Genomic DNA, 19,976 nt, shown 5'->3' with positions numbered 1-19,976 from the left:
TAAGTGAGTCACTTAATCTCTCTATGCTTCAGTCTCCCCATTTGAAAAATAGGGATGATTATGGTGCCATCCTCAAAAGGTTGCCATCAATAGTAAACGAGATAATACATATAGGGCAATAGTGCTCAATTGAAGTTTCTTATTATTTTTATTAAAAACCTATGAGATAAATGAAAGGGAAAGAGCTGGACCCAATGTAAAGCAGCCAGTTACTTCATCTCTCTGAGCCCCAGTTTGTTTGTCTACAAATGGAAGATAATTGGACTGGGCAAGGTGGCTCACGCCTGTAGTTCCAGCACTTTGGGAGGCCAAGGCAGGAAGATTGCTTGAGCCCAGAAGTTCGAGACCAGCCTGGGAAACATAGTAAGACCCCATCTCTATTTTTAAAATAAAAATTTTAAAATAAATGGATGATAATGGGCTGGGTAAGGTGGCTCATGCCCATAATCCCAGCACTTTGGGAGGCTAAGGTAGGAGGATTGCTTGAGGCCAGAAGTGGAAACTCATCTCTACAAAAAATTTAAAGATTATCTGTGTGCAGTGGCGTCCACCTGCAGTCCCAGCTGCTGGGGAGGCTGAGATGGGAGAATTGCCTGAGCCCGGGAGTTGGAGACTACAGTGAGCTATGATTGTGCTACTGTACTCCAGCCTGGATGACAGAGTAAGACTCTGTCCCTAAAAAATAAATACATAAAAACAAAAACTTTAGCTTTTGCGCTTCTGCCCTGGCCCTCTGCTGGCCACTCCGCCGGTGCTGTGCCTGGGCGCCTCCGTGCTCTCGGCCAACCGCCTCTGAGAGCGCCCACTCCAGCGCCCTGGGAGCCGGAGGGCGGCGGTCCTCACCGGGACCCTCCTGTGGGCCGAGGGGGACAAAAGTGTCTCTCAATCCAGCACATGCACATTGAAGCAAGTTAAAGGATTTAATATGAAGCACAGAAGCCGATAGTGCCAAACAGCAAGCAGTAGTTGGTACACATTTGGTGAGTGGGGCAGCATTTCCTTCTCCCACTGCTGCTGAGATGGCAGAAATTAGTCGAATTCGTACGAAATGGAATATACTGAAGGCATTAGTCAGCAAATGAGGGTCCCAGAAAAGTTAAAAGTAGCACCACCAAACGCCAACCTGGAACAAGGATTCCAAGAAAGAGTTCCAAATGCTAGCGTGATAATAATGCAAGTTCCAGAGAGGATTGTTGTAGCAGGAAATAATGAGGATGTTTCATTTTCAAGACCAGCAGATCTTGAGCTTATTCAGTCAACTCCCTTTAAACTCCTGGCACTAAAAACAGCACCTCGTGTACTTACGCTAAGTGAAAGACCACTAGATTTTCTGGATTTAGAAAGACCTCCTACAACCCCTCAAAATGAAGAAATCCGTGCAGTTGGCAGACTAAAAAGAGAGCGGTCTACGAGTGAAAATGCTGTTCGCCAAAATGGACAGCTGGTCAGAAATGATTCTCTGTATGGCATTTCAAATACAGATACAACAATTGAAGGAACATCAGATGACCTGACTGTTGTAGATGCAGCTTCACTAAGACGACAGATAATCAAACTAAATAGGCGTCTACAACTTCCGGACGAGGACAACAAAGAACGTGCTAAAAGAGAAATGGTCATGTATTCAATTACTGTAGCTTTCTGGCTGCTTAATAGCTGGCTCTGGTTTTGCCGCTAGAGGTAACATCAGCTCTCAAAAATATTATCTCAACAGCTGGAAATATAAAAGATTTGCAAACTTCTTTGTTTCTGTCTCTTCATTGTACGCCATTTTATAGTCCACAACCTGAAAATTTATTTCTTCCAGAAACTCTGGAGGTAACACCTGCTTAAAATTCTCCTTTTGCATGTTTTGTAAATAGGCTCCAGTTTTGTTTTTTAAAAGGAATTTATCTTTTGCCTCATCGGTCCACACAACTGATTCTGAATGGGAGAGAGTCTGTAGAGAATTGATTTAGAAAAATGTCTGTGAAAGAAAAACAATTATTTTGTCGTGTTTCTCAAACACTGTAAGCAGTTTTGTTAATAGACATTTTTGCATCAACACTTCAACATTAACACTTTCAAAGTCATGGTCTGTTGCCAGATTTAAGAAACTCGAACCACCTAATATTTCATAACCTTCTTCATTAGGTACTTGAACAGATTAATTTCTAACATTTCAGCAGTTTAATATGTGTGCAATACGTGCATTCTTTCATTTTAGTTTTGTACTTGGTTTTCTATAAAGTACGTTTTTACTCAGTTCATGTGTGAACAATTTTTAAAAACTACAGAATAAGGTACAAATGTAGTGTATTTAATAAACTGTCAACCAAAGCAAAAAAAAAAAAAAATTAAAAACTTAAAAAAAACTAAAAGTAAAAATAGGGGATAGTTAACCTATTTCTCTGGATTATTGTAAAGGGTAAATGAAATAAACTCCAGAGAACTTTACAGAATTGTTGTTATTCTCCAGCTAAGTGAGCTACTACTTTGCACCTCAAAACCTATGAATATATTTTTGTGTTTTTTCAGATACTGCTGTGGTCTGGGAGCAAAGTCTTTGAAGAACTTACGGACATCGAACGACAGTTCCACAAAGCCCTGTACACAGTCCGTGCTTTCCTCAACTGTGACAGATACTCTGTGGGTCTCTTAGACATGACCAAGCAGAAGGTGAGAAAACTTCAGCAACAGACATTTCCAAGAAAAGATTAAACAGACACTGACTGACGGCTAGAGTCTTGGCACACATTCAACTGCACAGGGAAGAGGCTGGGTGAATTGGGATGGTTGTAGAAAGTCTTACATAGGTCTCTACTGAGGAGTATCAGCCTTTAAAGGGGAAAAGTCAATCTAGGGCACAGGTGAGCGAAAACAATCTGTACTTTCCTTAGTCATTTGGAAAGAAAAAAAAGTGTACATGAAAAGAAACTGATGAGGTGATGAAGGTCAGTGATAAAGAAATTTCTATGTGGGTTGAGAGTCCAGGAGAAAGTTGCCAACTTCAGGGATTCTCAAAAAATGTACTGAAAGTTGTGTGTAAAGCTTTGCTGCAATTTATCTATTCCAGAGCTCACCCAGGCAATTAAGTGGAGGCAGATGCCGACATCGGGCCCCTCACATGCTCAGGGGCCAGATTTGTGGCAGATACAGCAGCTAAGGAGGCAGAGTTCGATGTCGCTCCCAGCGATGTTTTTTAGATATGTTTTTCCAAACAACTTCCTCATTTCTCTTTGTTTATTTGCTTCTGCCTTATGAGGCTAATCATTTTCTGCCTTGAAACAGAGTTTCAGAGTTATCTAAGTTTAATATCTCCTATCCTGAAAACCCAAGGATTCCAGCCAGTTTCATTTTGTACGCCTTGTCATGCTGAGGGTGGTGCCCAGACCAATGCAGACTCTCCAAATATATTGGATCGAGTGAATACATGGATCACAGATTCTGGGGTTGGAAAAGCCCTTGGATATAGTCCAGAGGCTCCCAAACTTGGCAGTTCATCAGAATATTCTGAAGAGCTGATTAAAAAATTACTGGATGACATTTTCTGATAGTCTGCCATTTTTTACTTAATGTTTTACAAACATCTTTCCATGTCAGCACATATGAATTCTTTTTAATGAGCCTTTATATTGAAACATAGGCCTGGCACAGTGGCTCACACCTGTAATCCCAGGACTTTAGGAGGTTGAGGTGGGAGGATGGCCTGTGGCCAGGAGTTCGAGTCCAGCTTGGGCAGCATAATGAGACCTGTCTCTACAAAAAATAAAATAAAAATAAAAAAAGAAGGATAACATAGACACAGAAAAGGAACATTAATTATAGCTGCTGATATAACAGTTCAATGAGTGAACATTCCCATGAAACCACCACCAAAATTAAGGAACAGAACACGACAAACAGTACCTCAGCAGCCTCCTTCATACCTTTTTCAGTACCTCCCCAGCCTCCTCCTGAAAGGTTACCACCATCTGACCTTTAACACCGTATTAGTTTTGCCTTTTTGAGGTTCATATATATGAAATCCTACAATACACATGCTTTTGTGTTTGGCTTCTTTTATTTATTTATTTATTTATTTATTTATTTTTTGAGATGGAGTCTCGCTCTGTCACCCAGGCTGGAGTGCAGTGGCGCGATCTCGGCTCACTGCAAGTTCCGCCTCCCGGGTTCACGCCATTCTCCTGCCTCAGTCTCCCGAGTAGCTGGGACTACAGGCGCCCACCACCATGCCTGGCTAATTTTTTTGTATTTTTAGTAGAGACGGGGTTTCACTGTTTTAGCCAGGATGGTCTCAATCTCCTGACGTCGTGATCCGCCTGCCTCGGCCTCCCAAAGTGCTGGGATTACAGGCGTGGTGTTTGGCTTCTTTTGATTCATCCTTATTGCTTCATTTAGCATGAGTTCATTCATTTTTATTCCTGTGGAATTTTCCATCATATGTACAATCTACAGTGTATTTATTCATTTCCACTGTTGGTGGACATTTGAGTTTTCAGATCTGATCTATTATGAATACTGTTATTATGAAACTTCTAGTATATTACTAGTACACGGTTGTGCCCTTTCTGTTAGGTATTTACCTAGAAGTAGAATTTCAGAGTATTAGCTTTAGTAGATATTGCCCATCTGATTTTCAAAATGATTGTACCATTTTATACCCTCACCAGCAATGTATCAGCAATGTATCAAGGGTTTCTTCATCAATACTTGGTATTATTATTCTTAGTAACTTTAGCCATTCTGGTGAGCATGTGGCTTTATCTCTTTTGTTATCAACATAAATGCCTCTAATGACTGATGAGGTTGAATATTTAAAAATACGTTTATTGGCCATTTGGATGTATTATTTTTTGAAGTGACTGTTCAAGTTTCTCCTCCATTTAAAAAAATCACATTGCCTTTTTTATCTCACTGATTTGTAGGAGTTCTTTGCAAATTCTGGGCACACGTCCACTTTCAAATACATGCATTGCAAATACAGTCACACACCATATAACAACATTTTGATCAATGATGGCCCGCCTATACCATGGTCCCATAGAATTATAATGGAGCTGAAAAATTCTATCGTCTAGTGATGTCATAGTGCAACGCATTCTTCACATTTGTGGTGATGCTGGTATAAGAAAAACCTACTGCACTGCCAGTTGCATAAAAGTATAGCACATACAGGCCGGACGCGGTGGCTCACGCCTATAATCCCAACACTTTGGGAGGCCGAGGCGGGCGGATCACGAGGTCAGGAGTTTGAGACCAGCCTGACCAACATGGTGAAACCCCGTCTCTACTAAAAATACAAAAATTATCTGGGCGTGGTGGTGGGTGCCTGTAATCCCAGCTACTCAGGAGGCTGAGGCAGGAGAATTGCCTGAACCTGGGAGGTGGAGGTTGCAATGAGCCGAGATTGTGCCACTGCACTCCAGTTTGGGTGACAGAGTGAGACTCCATCTCAAAAAATATATATATATATATATGTGTGTGTATATATATATATATATATGGCACATACAATTATGAGCTGTAGTACATAATCCTTGATAATAGAAAACTAGAAAACTATGTTACTGGTTTATGTATTTACTATACTACACCTTTTTTTCCATTATTTTAGAGTTGACTCCTTCTACTTATTAAAAAAGAAAAAAGTTAACTGTAAAACAGCCTCAGGCAGGTCCTTCAGGAGATATTCCGGAAGAAAGCATTGTTATCATAGGAGATGGGAGCTCCATGCATGTTTTTGCCCCTGAAGACCTTCCGGGGGACAAAGCGTGGAGGTGGAAGATGGGGATATTGATGATCCTGACCCTGTGTAGGTCTAGGCTAATGTGTGTGTTTGTGTCTTAGTTTTTAACAAAAAGTTTAGAAAGTAAAAGAAAAAAAATTTTAAGAGAAAAAAAGCTTGTAGAATAAAGATATAAAGCAAATATTTTTGTTCTGATTCAAGCACCAAAGACATAAAAAAAGAAAAAAGAATAACAGAATTTGAGATAATTTTTTTAAAAAGAAAATATTTTTGTACAGCTGTATAATGTGTTTGTGTATTAAGCTAAGTGTTATTACAAGAGAGTCAAAGTTTTTAAAAATAAAAAATTTTATAAAGAAAAATTTAAAAATTTATAGAGTAAAAAAGTTACAAGCCAGGCTTGGTGGCTCACACCTGCAATCCCAGCTACTCAAGAGGCTGCGGTAGAAGAATCGCTTGAGACCAGGAGTCCGAATCTGCAGTGAGCTATGATGAGCAAGATCTCATCTCTAACATAATTAATTAATTAATTAAAAATTACAGTAAGCTAAGGTTAATTTACTATTGAAGAAAGAAATTTTAAAAATACATTTGGTGTAGCCTAAGTGTCCAGTGTTTATAAAGTCTATAGTAGCGTACAGTAATGTCCTAGGCCTTCACATTCGCTCACCACTCACTCACTGACTCACCCAGAGCAACTTCCAGTCCCGCAGGCTCCATTCATGCTAAGTGCCCTGTATAGGTGTATGATTCTTAAACTTTTATACCTTATTTTTACTGTGTTTTTTATGTTTAGCTATGTTTAGGTGTGTAGTAGGCTATACAATCTGGAGTAATGCAAGTGCACTCTGCAATGTTCACACAATGACAAAATTGCCCAAAGAAACACACATTTCCTGGAGCATATCCCCGCCATTAAGTGACGCATGACTGTATTCTCCCACTCAGTGTTTTCATTCTCTCTCTCTCTCTGTTTTTTTTTTTTTTGGAGACAGAGTTTCGCTCTTGTTGCCCAGGCTGGAGTGTAATGGCACGATCTCAGCTCATTGCAACCTCCACCTCCCGGGTTCAAGCAATTCTCCAGCCTCAGCCTCCCAAGTAGCTGGGATTACAGGCGCCCACCACCACGCCCAGCTAATTTTTGTATTTTTAGTAGAGACAGGGTTTTACTATGTTGGCCAGGCTGGCCTTGAACTCCTGACCTCGTGATCCACCCACCTCAGTCTCCCAAAGTGCTGGGATTATAGGCGTCAGCCACTGCACCTGGCCCATGCTTTCATTCTCTTAATGGTGTGTTTTTATGAATATAAGTTCTGAATGATAATGTAGTTCAATTTATCAATCTTTTCTTTTATAGTCATTGATTCTTGTGCTGTAATGAGGAAATCTTTCCTGGATCTAAGATTGTAGAGACATTTACATATGTCAAATTCTAAAAGCTTTATTGTTTTAACTTTCACATATAGCTCTACAATCTACCTGGAACTTTTTAATGTTTAGTGTGAAGTAATGTGAGTATTAATTTTTCCGTACAAGCATCCAATTGGCCCAGCACTGTTTATTGAAAAGACCATTCTTTCCCTACTCTTCTAGTGAAAAGATCATCCTTCCCTATCATACCTTTATTATCAACCAAGTGTCCATATATGTATGGGTCTGTTTCTGGATCCTCTATTTTGTTCCATTGGTATATATATATTTTTTTAATTAATTTTTTTTCAAGACAGATATCTCACTCTTTTGCCCAGCGTGGAGTGCAGTGGTGCGATTTTGGCTCACCGCAACCTCCAACTCCCAGGTTCAAGCAATTCTCCTGCCTTGGTCTCCCGAGTAGATGGGATTACAGACACGTGCCACCATGCCCAGCTAATTTGTGTATTTTTAGTACAGATGGGGTTTCACCATATTGGCCAGGTTGGCCTCGAACTCCTGATCTCAAGTAATCTGCCCACCTTGGCCTCTCAAAGTGCTAGGATTACAGGTGTGAGCCACCATGCCTAGCCTCCATTGGTATATTTACCTATTCTTCTGCAATACTATCCTGTCTTAATTTCAGTATGTTTATAAAATATCATGATATCTGGTAATGAAAAGACCTTTATTATTATTATATGTTAGACTTTTTCACCATGGTTTGTGTCTCTTATACTTCTTTATGTGTTTTTCATCATTTCGTTTTTTGTGCTTTAGTTTGAATATTTCTTCTGATCCATCTTCTATTAATTACTAACTCTTTTTTTTTTTTTTTTTTTTGAGACAGAGTCTCATTCTGTCACCCATGCTGGATTGCAGTGGCACGATCTTGGCTCACTGCAACCTCCGCCTCCTGGGTTCAAGCGATTCTCATGCCTCAGCCTCCTGAGAAGCTGGGACTATGAGTGCAGGCCACCATGCTCAGCTAATTTTTGTGTTTTTAGCACAGATGGGGTTTCGTCATATTGGCCAGGCTGGTCTCGAACTCCTGACCTCAAGTGATCTGCCTGTCTTGGCCTCCCAAAGTGCTGGTATTACAGGCGTGAGCCACTGCCTGGCTAACTCTCTCTTCAACAGTGTCTAATTGACTGTTAAACTATTGAGTTTTTAACTTTAGATATTTTTCAATTTTAGAATTTCCAACTCATTCTGTTTTTGTAGTTTCCAGTTCTCTGCTAAAGTTCTCTGTTTTGTACTTGATTCTTGGACATAATCACAGTTATTTTTGAGTCTCTGTCTGAAAGCTATAATATTTATAGGCATCTTCTATGGACCTATTTCTACGATCTGTTTCCCCTCTAGATTTTTCCGTGAATTGTCTGTTACATGCTTTATTATTTTTGTTTGAAGACTAGAGACATGTATGGAAATATGTTATCTTCCTCCAAAGGGGATGGTTTTACTTCTGGCAAGCAGTTGGGGTAAAGGCAGAGAACCTCAATCCATTTAGGAATTGAACTGATGTGAAGCTGGTCTTCAGTCTTCGTGAGGCCTGGTCTGCTTCTGGTTCACTTTTACTTCTCGGGGCGTGAGGATCCCAGCCTAGGGTGTTTTCAAGGGTCTCTCCTCCTTGGCAGGCTCTGAATTCCAATTTTGTCCTCCTCGCCCAGTGAGTCTTCCGTAAGCTTGGCTCAGCTTCTTAGCTGCTCACAGCATCTTTGGTATCAACAAGTGGGTCAAAAGGAAAGGTTGAATCAAGGGTCAGGTTTACATCTCTGGGTTTCCTTTCTCTCTGGGATTTTGACCCACTAACTCCCTGCTGCCTTGCCGGCTATATAAGTCCTTCACATAAACAAATGTTCATACACATACACACAGTCCAGATGGTGTAATTTTTCCAGTTGGAGGATTGGTCTGAAACAAACGAGTCATCATGAACAGAAGTAGGAATCCTCTCTCTTTGTTTTGTAGTCCATATGGATTTATCTCATTCATTTGAGTAGTATAAATATACTGTAATTAATTTATCCTTTCCCCTATTGCTAGACATTAAAAATTATTTCTAAATTTTCTTATAACTAAATATATATATATATATCTATTTCTAAATATTCTTATAACTAAAGACAATGCTGGCCATACAACCCCTTGTTTGACAACTTCTCTTCTCCTTGGGACAATCTTTGGAGCCACTCAGTGTTTGGCCCACATGAGGTGTCAGGCCAATATATTTGTTCTTCTTCTGGGCTCCTCTAGCATTTATCCTCTCCTTCCAGCACTGTTTTGGTTCTTGCCTCATTTACCTCACTATTAGTTATCTTCTTCATGAGACAATAAGTTCTTCCAGGATATAAACTGTGCCTTATTCGCCTGTGTATAACTAGCAGTCAGCAGGTTGTGGGGCTCAGGTAGGGCCTGGTTATATTTTTGCCTAGAATTAAAATTGTTTTCTAAATGTTCACCTAGAATTAAATTTCTTCCTGTTGTTGGTAGTCTAGAAAAAGAGCTCAACTGGGGAGAAGGGCAAAAACATGGACTCTGCATTTCATGTGGCTTCCCTTCTGCTTCTCTGGATGATATTAGAATAAGCAGACCATGACAAACATGTTCAAATGAGAGGAACGAGGAGGGCTTGGCATCCTACCCACAGTAACCCAGTGCTAATAGATCACGGTTTGTCCCCGTATAGTAACAGATGAATGAACAGAAAGGGCACTGGAGGATGGAAGCCCCTCTCTCAGGCCCAGACTTGACCCCACAAAAGCTTTGCTGCTCTATGGGCAAAGGAAATCATGAAGAAGTAGTGGGGAAGAACCTGTGTGGTTCTCAGTTGGCCTCTCCTGAGGCTGCATGACTGTGCAGCTCCTTTGCTGGCTCTTTTTCCTCTTCCCTCTGCCTGTGTCTTGGCCACTTTTATTTAGTGTTGTTGTTATGTTATGTTATGTTATGTTATGTTATGTTATGTTATTTATTTATTTGAGACGGAGTCTCACTCTGTCACCCAGGCTGGAGGGCAGTGGCACAATCTCAGCTCACTGCAACCTCCCCCTCCCGGGTTCAAGTGATTCTCCTGCCTCAGCCTCCTGAGAAGCTGGGATTACAGGCACATACCACCACGCCTGGCTAATTTTTGTATTTTTGGTAGAGACGGGGTTTTGCCATGTTGCTCAGGCTGGTGTCAAACTCCTGGGCTCAAGTGATCCACCCGCCTCAGCCTCCCAAATGGCTGGGATTATAGGTGTGAGCCACTGTGCCTGACCTTGGCCACTTTTAGACAAAACAAATTCAACAGAGTTTATTTGAGCAACGAACAACTCATGAATTGGGCAACCTTCAAAACCAGAAGAGGTTCAAAGAGCTCTGCTGCACAGCAAGGCCAGTGAGCTTTCATAGCTGAACATGGAAGTAAAGTATAGAAATAACATGATTAGTTACAATAGGGCATTTGTCTGATTTGGACATGATCTGATCAATTGGGCTGCCTGTGATTGGTTGAAACTCGACCATTTGTTACAGTAATATACTCCTAAATTGGGTTTTGGTTTGTTTGCCTACTGAGGTTGCAGTTTCTTTTGTAGGAGCTCAAATTATTACATGGAAACTGGAAGAACAGAGATAGCCTCAGGCTAAGGCACCTGTGTATTTTGCTTTAGCAGCCACTTATCTTACAGGTGTCAGCCTTTCTTATTGGATCCCAGATATAGGTCTATTGTCCATATTTGATATCATTTTTTTCTTTCTTATTTGTGAAAAATATTTTTTCCTGATTACAAAAGCAATAAAGTTTGTTATGAAAAATTTCTAAATAAATTGCAGTCTGATTCCAATCACTCAGAGAAAATCACTTGTTAATACTTTGTTGTGGACCAGGCATGGTGGCTGATGCCTGTAATCCCAGCACTTTGGGAGGCTGAGGCAGATGGATCACCTGAGGTCTGGAGTTCGAGACTAGTCTGGCAAATATGGTGAAACCCCATCTCTACTAAAAATATAAAAATTAGCCGGATGTGGTGGCACACACCTGTAATCCCAGCTACTTGGGAGGCTGAGCCAGGAGAATTGCTAGAACCTGGGAGGTGGAGGTTGCAGTGAGCTGAGATGGAGCCACTGCACTCCAGCCTGGGCAACAGAGCGAGACCCTGTCTCCAAAATAATAATAATAATAATAATAATAATAATAATTTGTTGTAAATGTATTCATGACAGTTTCTATATATAATTGAACATTAGGGTCACATGATATATTCTTTTTGGCCTCTCACATTTGTCACTTATCAGTGTATCATCTTTTCAATCAGCACACACACGTCTGTAACATCATTGTTAATAGATGTACCATAATTGATTTAATAAGTCCTTTCTTCTTGGGCACTTATATTGTCTCTAATTTTTCACTACTATAAATGATACTGCTTGGGACATTGTTTTAGCTGAATCTTTGAGCACATATTAGCATGGTCTTAAGGTAAATTTCTTAGCCGTAAAGACCCTGCTTTCCCTCTCAAGTCCAATAACACTGAGGGTGCCCCAGTTCAGCTCCCATGTTTTTGGCTAATGACTAGACAGGCCCAGTTCATCAATATTTTGAAGGGCAAATGTGACTATTTTCTAACTGTAGTGAGTCTTACTGCCTTTCCAAGTTTAGGTTTCACTGAGTTCTTCTCACTTTCTAAATTTCAGTGTTAGCTGACTCATGGAGGTGGGACGTCTTAATCTCCTTTCCTTGATCTCTTTTCAAAACATGTAATTATTGTTTTTCTCATTCCTAGGAATTTTTTGATGTGTGGCCGGTTCTGATGGGTGAAGTTCCACCTTACTCTGGTCCCAGGACTCCGGATGGAAGAGTAGGTTCTCTCTGACCTTTTCAGTATGATTTAATATATTCAAATGCAAGGCACAGTAAACCCTGTTAAAGGATTTTTTATTAGCATAGAGGTATTTGTCTTTGCATTGGGTTGTCTCCTTTGAAGTTAGAATAATCTCTCATATTCAATAGCAGACAGGTGCTAAAAGTAAAATAAAACAACGGAGAGAAAAAAGTAAAAAAAAAAACAACAACAATAATTCCTCATAATTGTCATGCCCTAACATCCCTAACATTTGCAAAGTGGTCTTCCTTCCTTCCTTCCTTCCTTCCTTCCTTCCTTCCTGCCTTCCTGCCTTCCTGCTTTCCTTCCTTCCTTCCTTTTTCTTTCTTTCTTTCTAAGCACTATACTAACAAGAAGCTAAGTGTTTAATATCTTATTGGGGTTTCACAGTAACCTTGCGGGGTAGACCAAACAGGGACCAACATACTCATTTCACAGCTGTGGAAAGAGACCCAGAAAGGTCAAGCAACCTACTCAAGGCTTCACCTTGCAGGAATTTAGAGTTATAGACAATATGAGCTTAGAAAACCTTCATATCTAGTCTATAATGTACAAATTGGTAGCCAGAAAGCCAATTCCAGCTGACAGATACACTTGCTTGGCTACGTAGGTTTTCTATTTTCTTTCTTTCTTTCTTTCTTTCTTTTTCTGTCTTTCTCTCTTTCTTCTTTCTTTCTTTTCTTCTCTCTCTCTCTCTCTCTGTCTCTCTCTTTCTCTCTCAGATAGGGTCTTTGTATGTTGCCTAGGCTGGTCTTGACTTCCTAGTGCTCAAGTGATCCTCCTACCTTGGCCTCCCAAAGTGCTGGGAAATTGGCGGCTAACCCTTAAAAATCAAAGTCTTTCCATAAATACCTGAATTCTCAGTTTCTTTTGAAAAGGTGGATGATTAATCCATACTGGACCCACAATCCAGCAGGGCAAATTTGATTGGAGCTGAGTAGCAGCTACCTCCTTGGGATGTGGCCTGAGTTCTCTAGTTTGCCACAGTCCCTGCCACTTTCTCTTTTTGAGATGGAGTTTTGCTCTTGTCACCCAGGCTGGAGTGCAATGGCGTGATCTTGGCTCACTGCAACCTCTGCCTCCCGATTCAAGTGATTCTCCTGCCTCAGCCTCCCGAGTAGCTAGGATTACAGGCACCTGCCACCATACCTGGCTAATTTTCGTATTTTTAGTAGAGACAGGGTTTTGCCATGTTGGCCAGGCTGGTCTCGAACTCCTGACCTCAGGTGATCCGCCCACCTCGGCCTCCCACAGTGCTGAGATTACAGGTGTGAGCCACTGCGCCCGGCCCCCACCACTCTCTTTTATGTACATCTGTGCCCTGCTTTCATTTTTGTTTTTATCAGACCTCTCTAGGCATTTAAGTTTCTGATCTCTGATCTCATCCAATTGCAGCATTTTATTTTATTTGTTTTTGTTTTTTGTATAGAGATGAGGTCTTGCTATATTGCCCAGGCTGGTCTTGAACTCCTGGCCTCAAGTGATCCTCCTGCCTTGGGCTCCCAAAGTGCTGAGATTACAAGCATGAGCCACCGCACCTGGCCTAAATTAGGCCCTTTAACATTCCCTCTGCCTTCTAACATCCCTCTCACGCGTTATCTGCCACATTCACTTGGAAATACAGCTTTTGTCTGAATTCCAAGCAATTAATGTTCCCGAATCTTAGGTCGAAAGCCTCACAGTGTCAGCTACATCTTGCTTCATCTGCTTTTAAAAATAAAATAGTGTGTGTATGTTTTAAGTATTTAAAAGTTATACAGGCTAAAAAGCCTTCATGGAAAAAAAAAATAGCAGTCTTTTAAAAAGTGGTGTATTTCCATGGGTATCTGTGGCTCTTTCAAAGCCCCTTGTGTCAGCTGCTCAGGTAGAAGGTAACAAAGGTACTCTTGATGACTCAGTTTTGACTTTCCAGAGGCTGGTGAATTTGTACATGAATATGGCTTTAAAGACTTTGACTGAGCTACAGTGTGTGGAAAAAGCCTAGTTACCCAAAGCACACTGATCTTTTTGTTAATTCTGGGAAAGAAAAACTTTGCAGTTTTTCTCCTGTGGGATTCCAAAAAAAAGTCCATTTCTTTTTTTGAGATGGACTGTCACTCTGTTGCCCAGGCTGGAGTGCAGTGGCATGATCTTAGCTCACTGCAACCTCCGCCTCCTGGGCTCAAGCAATTCTCCTGCCTCAGATTCCCGAGTAGCTGGGATTACAGGTGCCCCACCATTATGTCTGGCTAATTTTTATATTTTTAGTAGAGATGAGGTTTCACTATGTTGGCCAGGCTTGTCTCAGACTCCTGACCTCAAGTGCTCTGCCCACCTCCGCCTCCCAAAGTGCTAGGATTACAGGTGCGAGCCACCGCACCCGGCCTAGAAATGTCCATTTCTAACCTTTCTAAAGACTCTCGTGGGAATCCCTGGGTAGGACAGCAGCCAGGCCCAGGAAGCCCTGAGCCTGCCGGAAGTACAGTGAGCAGCACAGGCCCAAGGACAGGTGGCCCTAAGGCAAGACAAAGATGTCAAGAAGGTCCTGGAACTCTGCCTCCTCCCCCTCGCAGGCAGAAACTTATCTCCTAGGAAATAAGTGTTCTAGAAAGCAGCCACCTTTGCTTTCTAGAACTGCTTATAGGGTACAACTTGACTATTTAAAAATATTTTTAAGAAAGTTTGTTTTGCCAGGTGCAGTGGTTCATGCCTATAATCCAAGAACTTTGGGAGGCTGAGGCAGAAGGATCACTTAAGGCCAGGAGTTCAAGACCTGCCTAAGCAACAAAGTGAGACCTTGTCTCTAACTAAAAAAAAAAAGAAAAAAAAAAAAAAGTAGCCGGGCATGGTGACGCGTGCCTGTATTACCAGTTACTTGGGAGGCTGAGATAGGAGGATTGATTGAGCCTGGGAAACTGAGGCTCCAGTGAGCCAAGATTGTGCCACTGCACTCCAGCCTGGGTGACAGAATGAGATCCTGGCTCAAAAAAAGTAAATTAATAAAATAAAGCAAAATAAAAAATATAAAAAAAGAAAATTGGTTTGTATGTTGGAAAAGTAATATATGAGCACAGTGAAAAGTTCACTCCATACGAAATTAAGTGCCACCTTCCTCCTAGTCAGCCCCTGTGAAGCAGCTGCTGTTAGCAAACTCTCTTTGCAGGAACATTTAGGTATATCCAGATATCCACAGAGAAGTATACGTATTCCACCACCACCACTCTGCACTAACGCTATGATTCTATTTTGTGCCTTGCTTTTTCCACTTAACTGAATATTTGGTCACCTTTCCCTTTCAGCACAGACACAGCAATCTTGCTCTGGAAACGTGTGGTGTCCACTGTACAACTACTTTCCTAATAAGAGACCTTACATCATCTCCAGACTTTTTTAAGCAGTCTAGCTACGACCCCTGGACGGGGCAAAAAATGCTTTTACCCACATTTGGGAGTATATCTCTAGGATCCATCACCACATGTGGGTCAAATAATATGTCTGTTTTGATCTTTGAGAGATATTGCTACCTATCTTATCATAACCTTAGAATCATAGCTTGGAGGGTCTTTATGGATTTTCTAAAACAATTTTCTTTCTCCCCCATTGTCCTTAGAACCTTAGAGTTCCACAGTAGCTGCCTTGACCAGGGGTTAATAGAAAAGGAAGAGGACAGGAAAGGGAGTAAGAGAGAACAAAGGGGCAGGGACTCTATATACCCGGCCCTGATTCCATTAGGACAGTTTCATATAATTAGCTTCCATGCTTTGCTTGGGGAAAGAGAGCTGCTACTTAACAGCTGCAGCAAACACATACCACCATTCTAATTTTACAGCCAGAGAAACTGAGGCCCAGAGAACACACATAGTAGGACTGAAACTAGAACAGGAATCCTCACTCTAGGTCTAGTCTCAGCTCCATTTTATTTATTGTATTTCAGGGTTCATCTAGTCTCCCCTTGGATGCTTCCTATTTTAGGGAGCTCACTACCCCCTGGGGGTAGCCTATGCCATTGGAGTGGTTTCAGCTTCTGCTTTTTGTTTAACCAGAGCTCGCCTCCTAGAAGTATTCAGTCAGTGCAGCTGCCGCCAATGCTAGGCTTTGAGCAGCAGAGCCTCTCCCTTATGAGTTGGAAGGTGACCATTGCTGATTGCCCGTCAACCAAACAGACCTTCAGACATCTTTAACTGGTTCAGGAATTCCTCTTTGTGGAGGTTCTGAGTCGGGAGGCTTGGGGTGGAGCCCAGGTATCTGCACTGAAATCTCTAGGGAGGTACTTCTCAAAATACCTGTAGTAAAGGAACAGTTTGGTTTTTCTTTTTAAAAAAATTTCCATTTTTTGTGTGTGTGTGAAAAACACACTCAAGAAAGGGGAGTGCAGGCATACTCAAGAGAGTGAGTCACGCCTCCATTATGTTTTGATTGCTACTTTTAAAAATATGATAAAATATATTCCTAGAAAAACAAAATTGTATAAAGACAGACAAAATATAAACTTGGATCATGCCACTGCACTTGTACTCCAGCCTGGGCGACAGAGCAAGACTCCATCACACACACAAAAAAAAAGATATCCCCTTTTATTCAATTAAACAGACCTGATCTAACTCAGTCAAATTGTTACAAAACTTCCTAAGTGACTCTCAGTTTCTGTTTTTATCTTCTCCTGGAATAGTAAAGAGTTCACAAGACAGGCACCGGCCCAGGGATTACACTCTGAGCAACCCTGTTCAAGGTGACAGTGATGCGGACAGTAAAACACTAAGCTGTTAACGTTAGGTGACATAGAGGAAAAGCACTGAGCTGGGAATTAAGGACCCAGGTTCTGATTTTGGTTCACTGTCTTGCTACAAGTGAGTCCTTTCCTCTCTCTGTGTCTCAGCTTTCTCATTTGTGAAATAGTTGCTCATCACGCTTGGGCATACAGAGGACCTAAGAAAAAGGTAATAGAATTTCCCCTGGAGAGCTAGGGGAATGGAGTCACATGCCAACATCCAATTGCATGCTAGAGAGTAATGTAATTGAAGAGCTCTGCTTTAAGAGAATGGGAATTTTAACAATGCAAGGAGGCGGGAGAGGTGGAAGAGGCAGAGAGTTAGTTCGGAGGCATGAAACATGATGAGAAGGTAGGTCTGAAGTGACGACACAGCAAAGAGAACAGCTGAGTGGTAGGCATGAAGGAGAAATGGGGCCATGACATAGAGATGCACCCTGCAGGGAGGATGGCTGGTTGGCTGTGATTTTAAATGGGATGGGAACCTCCTGACCACTTCCCCATCTCCCTAGATTCTGGCAGCCATCTTTATCTCTTTCTTCTTGCACTTATCAAAGTCAAAATTAAAACGCAGAGACGAATCTCTATATTTAATGTTTTGGGGCAAAGGAAGACTTGCAATTTGGGGCATACATGCAGACTAAGTAGTCTTCAGTATGTCCAAAGAAAAAAGAGAAGGTAGACGGTTTTATAAAAAAGAGAAATGAGGCCGGGCATGGTGGCTCATGCCTGTCATCCCAGTGCTTTGGGAAGCCAAGGCAGGAGGATCACGTGAGCCCAGGAATTCGAGGCTACAGTGAGCCATGACCGTGCCACTGCACTCCAGCCTGGGTGACACAGCAAGACCCTGTGTTTAAAAGAAAAAAGAGAAATATTACATGTTGCTCTCTGAGAAAGTTCATTGACACCAGTAAGGGTCTGGGGAGCTGGCAAGTTTTGACTGATGAGTAATGGCAGTGGGTAAAATTAGTCCCAGAGTTGCAGCAGGTTGTTTCAGCAACTATCAGATAAAACTGGTTTCAAGTCACAGCAGGTAGCGTAAGCAGCCAGGCATGCAGAGAATTACATTCTGGGAGCAATGCTAGTGTCCTGAGTACTTTTTTGCCCCCTGGCTTCTCAACTCTCTTTTATTTGGGTATGACAAAAATGTCCCAACTTGTGTGATCAACTTGCACACAATCAAGCTCCAGATCCTCTTAGAGGATTTCCTATCCGTCTTCCCAGCCTCAGATCCCAGCCCTCTTCCTGATCACTGTGAGCTGGCTCCAAGGTGAAGCACGCTGAATCCTGAGAGTCAGCAGAGGACAGGGAGCACCAGAAGGCAGCCCAGGCACATCCTTGGAGGGAGTTTATGGCCAGGCTTGGCACTTCCTGAAAACCATGGGGCAAAATATGTACAACTACTGTATATCAATAAAAACATTAATTTATTAAAACAACAACAAAAACTACGGGGCATACGACGGTAAAAGGACAAAGTTGGTTTCAGGGACATACCCCTGTTGAACTTCTATTTGACTCTTGAAGGTATAATTTTTTGGCCGGGCGCAGTGGCTCACACCTGTAATCCCAGCACTTCGGGAGGCTGAGGTGGGCAGATCATGGGGTCAGGAGTTCGAACGCTGTCTCTGCTAAAAATACAAAAATTAGCCAGGCATGGTGGTGCGTGCCTGTAGTCCCATTTACTCGGGAGGCTGAGGCAGAAGAATAGCTTGAACTCAGGAGGTGGAGGTTGCAGTGAGCCGAGATCACACCGTTGCACTCCAGCCTGGGCGACAAAGTGAAACTGTCTCAAAAAAAAAAAAAAAAAAAGTATAATTTTTCTCTCTTTTGCCAGGAAATTAACTTTTACAAGGTCATTGACTACATCCTGCATGGCAAAGAAGACATCAAAGTCATCCCGTAAGTTTCACCTGTCAAAAGACAAAATGACAACAAATTAGCTTAAAGATCTCAATTGGCTTTATTGGTGATTCTGGAATTGGGCAACACTTCATTCCATAAAATACGTAAGTGTTCTGACAAGGTTGATCTTATAGACAGAGAAGGGCTGAAGAAAGCCAAGCAAAGATCAAAGAACATGTTAATCATTTTTAAGATACTTTTCTTATAAGGTGGGAGAGGGAGATAGAACAATAGAAAAATAACTGATTAATGTCAGGTTACTGCTACTTTTTTTTTTTTTTGGTGTAAGGATTAAAGCAGAGGAGCTTCATTATCATGCCTATTAAAGACTGGAACAGGACTTTTTGGGAAATTGGCTTTTACCTCTCTCCTAATCTCTAAGAGGATCAGAAAACAACTTAGTTTAGATTTGGTGAAGTGGAATGTTATCACGGTGACTCCACACTGATTTTTAGTTTGGTTTGTTGGAGCTTGGTGCAGAGCTTCATCCAAAACAAGGGCCTCCTGTAGTTTTTATTTTAACACATCTCAAAACATGGAAAACTGCAGGTACATTATCAACTTCCAAAAGATACTCATTCCAAGATCAACACTGACCAAATCCAATGAGACCCCACAGTTGGTTAGAGGCAGGGAGAGTGGGAAGGAGGCAGTGTGAGGTGGTAGAGAGACTCAGAGGGTGAGCAGTGAGGCCCAAGAAGGGGGAAGACTTGACCAGAGCCTTGATGAGGGCTACAGTGGACCAGATTGTGAGTCAGGTGCTCTGAGTCCCAATCTCACAGCCAGGGCCAGTAAGTGGTTTGTCTGGACCTTAGAGTCCCATGTATAGAATGAGACTGGGATGAAATCAGGGATTTTCAACTGTTTTCTGCAGTGCTACTCTTCTGGTACTTGAAGGAGGCAAAGCAAAAGCAGGAAGCTGCAAAGGAACTGACTCAGCCCCCACAGAAAGCCTATTCTCAATGTCCCCTCATGTGTGACCAAGGAAGACAGTGAAAAGAAAAGGAAAGAATGCTCTCAGTCCTGCATCTAGGTAGCTGGGACTCAATGACCATTAGAAGATTTGAACGGTTGCAAACTGTTTAAATATGGGCTTATACTTTTTTGGTCAGTAGACCTTTCTCAAAAACCTAGTTACCTTCTTCTCCGTTTGAATCCTCTCCACGTGCTAAAAGCCACATCCATGGTTCTGTCCTGAGACATAGCCCTTTTTCTCAACTTAATTGCAGAGGCCTTGAGGCTGTAATTCGGTTCGTGGGAGAGCCACACCTTTCGTCTTAGCCCCCACAGCAATTTTGTCCAACTGAAGGGATTT

The 19,976-nt window shown here is 41.7% G+C and overlaps 1 protein-coding gene and 1 pseudogene across 1 annotated transcript in view; both read left to right on the top strand.

The window, feature by feature from the left end:
* Window positions 1-19,976, top strand: part of PDE6A (phosphodiesterase 6A) — an 84,206-nt gene that overhangs the window by 11,128 nt on the left and 53,102 nt on the right. The window contains exons 4-6 of the mRNA XM_518030.8: window positions 2,518-2,658; window positions 11,911-11,985; window positions 18,594-18,658. Coding sequence (XP_518030.4) covers window positions 2,518-2,658; window positions 11,911-11,985; window positions 18,594-18,658 — 281 coding nt within the window. The remainder of the gene's footprint in view (window positions 1-2,517; window positions 2,659-11,910; window positions 11,986-18,593; window positions 18,659-19,976) is intronic.
* Window positions 920-1,741, top strand: LOC104006604 (mitochondrial fission factor-like; annotated as a pseudogene).

Source organism: Pan troglodytes, chromosome 4 (assembly GCF_028858775.2).
Source record: "Pan troglodytes isolate AG18354 chromosome 4, NHGRI_mPanTro3-v2.0_pri, whole genome shotgun sequence".
Lineage (NCBI taxonomy): Eukaryota > Metazoa > Chordata > Mammalia > Primates > Hominidae > Pan > Pan troglodytes.
Note: the sequence above shows the minus strand (reverse complement) of the source record. Positions and strands in the feature narration are given on the sequence as shown.